The 3811-nt window shown below is 29.0% G+C and overlaps 1 protein-coding gene across 1 annotated transcript; it reads left to right on the top strand.

The window, feature by feature from the left end:
• Positions 1–2591: 2591 nt before the first annotated feature.
• Positions 2592–3538, top strand: LOC105619370 (peptidyl-tRNA hydrolase ICT1, mitochondrial). Its single transcript, XM_012200891.1, has 3 exons — positions 2592–2750; positions 2913–3098; positions 3278–3538. The coding sequence occupies exons 1-3, from the start codon at positions 2592–2594 to the stop codon at positions 3536–3538; spliced, it is 606 nt and encodes a 201-aa protein (XP_012056281.1).
• The last annotated feature ends 273 nt before the right edge of the window (positions 3539–3811 follow it).

Here is a 3811-nt window from a genome sequence, read left to right as displayed (position 1 = left end):
ATGTTGGATGAATTAATGATCTCATTGTATCTTATTCTAATTAACTGTATAATATGCATGTTCCTGGTACATAGCCGACGCAGTCTTTGCCAGTATTTTGCCGATATTTTCATAATTAATTATGCAGGCGAAGAGGCGTCTCACGTGTTCCGTTCGCGGAACCGGATCTAAGCTGTACACCTCGGCCAAAAGAAATGACAATGCTATCAGAAGTTAATCATTACTATTTTTGTCTACCTCTTTCATAAATACAATCACGTGCTTGATTACGTTCATTCTAATTGAAATACTATTTAATATTTTTGAATTTTTTTTAAATTTGATCTTTGAAAATTGAATTGAGTGATTGATTGATTTGTCCTTTTCAGTAGATTTATTTCAATGGATATTAAAAAAAAATGAAATATTGAAATATTAATAAATGCATAATTGAATAATAGAGTTAGGAAAAAAATATTTTTAATTCAAAATTATATACTGCTAAAAATTATACAATGCTAAAATATATTACTATTATACTATTATAGTCAGAACAAAATTTCAGTTTTAAAAGAATCTGTTTTTTTTTATTGCGATACGCGCGATGATTTTTAACAAAAATTGTAAGTAATCAAAAGTCAAAATATTCTTTTCATTTAACTTTTCATTTAAAATAATAGCTTAACAAAAAATCTTAGGAACCTTTTATTAAAATAATAATTTTTTGAGGAAAAATATATTATTATAAAAATATATATATTTTATACATAATTTTGAGGTAAAAATTACTTTCTTTCCAATCAATTATTTTATTAAATATTTTGTTTCTCTCTTTTTACAAATCTGTTAAAAAGCGGTTAATATCGAGTAACATAAATGAACATAACTGCTCGCGCATCTGCTTAGATATATCTCCGATAGATATTTATTAACAACTATAATACATATAAAGCACACGTCCCATTCGAATATGATCACGTCACAAATTATACAATCCGCTAATCCTTTTCTTCCTAGCTCTCGCAAAGGATCGTACATCACGCGATCATATCCGTTGTCGTGCGATAACAAAATACAGCAATCATCCCGTTATCTAACGGAATACAGGAAATTTTACACTTTAGGATATGACGCGATGCGATGATGTTGCGTCACTCATGGAATTAATATCCGATATATTATGCAGAAAATGCCGGAACTCTTGGGCGTGTGCACATTGCACGTGTAACATGTTCTGCTAAATTAATCAAAAAGCACTCACGTGTGAATACACAAATCTGTAGTGTACTGTAGTGTTTCATATGCCATGGTGTTTCATAATAACAAGTAAATAACGAGTTTAACTTTAATTAAGTTACGTGATGAGAAACTGAGATTCTTGGCAAAATTTTGTTGAAATTACGTGACAAGCTCGAGCCCTGCATAAGCCATGAGTAATAAACGAGTAAAAAAATGGTGTGTTTTCATATACATATAATTATTTAAACGTGAATTAAATTAATTGCTATTTAATAAAACTTCATAAATTATAAAATGCATTGGTACACTGAGAAAAAAATATATATCCTAAATTTCAATAAATATTCCAACTTGAATAGTACCAACTATATATTTATTAAACATAAAAATATATTTATTTGACAAAAACAGTATTTTGATTCAACAATCACTTCTTTTTATTAAGTAAATATTTATTTATTGTAAGTAAAGTTTAGTTGGCAGTATTCAAAAATATTTAAATTTAAGCCACTTTTTTCTCAGTACACAATTTAAACACAAAGTCATATAATAGTTTATTTTTTTAAATATTTTTTAAAATATATTGATGCAACATTGTTAAAATCAACGTTGTTGCACGTCTACATTTTAACAACGTTTCTGAAACATTGTATTTCAATTTGTTGCAACATTGCAGCAACATTACTGCAAATTTCTATCGCGATCACTATTTTCGCGGCGTCGCGCGTCGTCAGAACGTTAACCCGAAGCAAAGCGAGATGGCCTCGTCACAGTATTTCGCCGAGAAAAGAAAAAAACACAGTGCCACGAGTTCCGTGTCCTTGAGGTGGATCGCAAGGCTCGGAGTCGATTATTACCTGATTTTCAGAATGCACTCTATGCATTCGCAATCCGCTTGCAAAATCGCTGTTGCACCAATACTTAAAGCGTATGCATAACAATAACATTGTTAAAGGTTTTTGTGCGCTCACGATCAATCATTCGATTACTAAAATAAGATATTTCCAGTCTAGTTGACGTAAAATATGCGTGAAAAAAAAATACAATTTTCCACCCTTTTTCTATCCTTTACTGCTCCGGAAAACGCTTGAAAGACAATATTAGACGCTCGAGACAATACAGACAAATTTCAGTACATCTGAAATATTTGTGATTTTTAAACTTTCTTTTGCACATACGTGCGGAAATCTCTATGACAATGTCATTCAAATTTAAAAAATCGAACGTTTCGAGAACTCTCTTCAATCGATTATCGAACTGCTAATATAATCGATAATACATGCTGAAAGAAGTGTGGTTATGTTTTCGTAATCCAAATAAACTTTCGAAAGTTATTTCGAAAAATAGATATAAAAGTAGATATAAAAATCGAGATGAATCTCGTTAGGAGGCAGTGTTTAAGAACTTTATGGAGTAACATTAATAGTCAGAATATATCATACAGTCTCAGTAGAGCTTCTAGTTTTAAAAGTGCTTTTTCCTTGGAGAACTTGTATCCGGGAAGCAAACTGAAATTGTACACTCCAATTTTTGTTAGTGTATACTGATCTACAAATACTTATATAATAAATAATATTGATTCTGTTTATGTATTATTTTTATAAATGTGCTATATTTGAATTCTAAAATGTGCTATTTTTCTAACATAACCTCAATGTCGACTGAACGATAATTATTACTTGTTCATTTCTCAGGTACCAGATCCTAAAGCAAAATTCAGTGGTTATATACCCTTGGACAAAATAAAAATAAAGTATAGCAGTAGCAGTGGACCGGGAGGGCAAAATGTTAACTGTGTAAATACCAAAGTAGATTTGAGGTTCCAGGTAGATAGTGCTACCTGGTTATCGGAAGAAATTCGAACAAAGTTAGTGGAACAAGTAAGTAGAATTGTACATACAAATAAAGAATAAGAAAAAATTTACATTAGTTAATTTGAATTAATATAGCATTAATTAATTTTAATTATAAATAGACTGTAGTAACTGATCAAATTCCTGGCTAATAATTTGATAATTTCAAGTTTATAATAAATTCAAACATGAAATTATTATTTTAGCATAAAAATCGGATAAACAAAGATGGTTACTTAATAATCAAGTCGGATTTAACAAGATCTCAGCACTTAAATTTAGCAGATGCTCTTGAAAAGTTAAGGGCGATGATAAGAGCTACTTTGATAGTACCAGCGCAACCATCGCCTGAATCAAAAGAGAAAAAGAGAAAAAATTTACTAAGAGCTGCTAGGGAAAGGCTATATGAGAAAAGACTTCATTCTGAAATCAAGAAAAACAGACAAGCCCCTGCAGCTGAATTTTAAATAATTTAATTCATTTATTTCAATTGTCCAATTATTGTATAGCTTTATATAGAAGTGAACTGTATAAACAAAACTGTATAAACAAAATAAAGGAAAAGAATTTATATTTATGTATTATGTATTATGAATTTTTAAGTAATCTGTATAATATGTATAATAAAAAGATTTACATATTAAATTAGGATAATTATTAGAAAACATTTAAATTGGAAATAAACTTTGTATTAAAAATATTATATATAATATATATTATAATTATGTATATTTTTTTAA

Source organism: Atta cephalotes (assembly GCF_000143395.1).
Source record: "Atta cephalotes unplaced genomic scaffold scaffold00021, whole genome shotgun sequence".
Taxonomy (NCBI): Eukaryota; Metazoa; Arthropoda; class Insecta; order Hymenoptera; family Formicidae; genus Atta; species Atta cephalotes.
Note: the sequence above shows the minus strand (reverse complement) of the source record. Positions and strands in the feature narration are given on the sequence as shown.

What these genes read in the sequence shown, in the direction of transcription:
- LOC105619370 (XM_012200891.1), top strand. Translation starts at nt 2,592, where the DNA reads ATGAATCTCGTTAGGAGGCAGTGTTTAAGAACTTTATGGAGTAACATT. An exon ending in AATTGTACACTCCAATTTTT is followed by an intron (nt 2,751 to 2,912) that starts GTTAGTGTATAC and finishes TTCATTTCTCAG; the next exon opens with GTACCAGATCCTAAAGCAAA. An exon ending in GAACAAAGTTAGTGGAACAA is followed by an intron (nt 3,099 to 3,277) that starts GTAAGTAGAATT and finishes TTATTATTTTAG; the next exon opens with CATAAAAATCGGATAAACAA.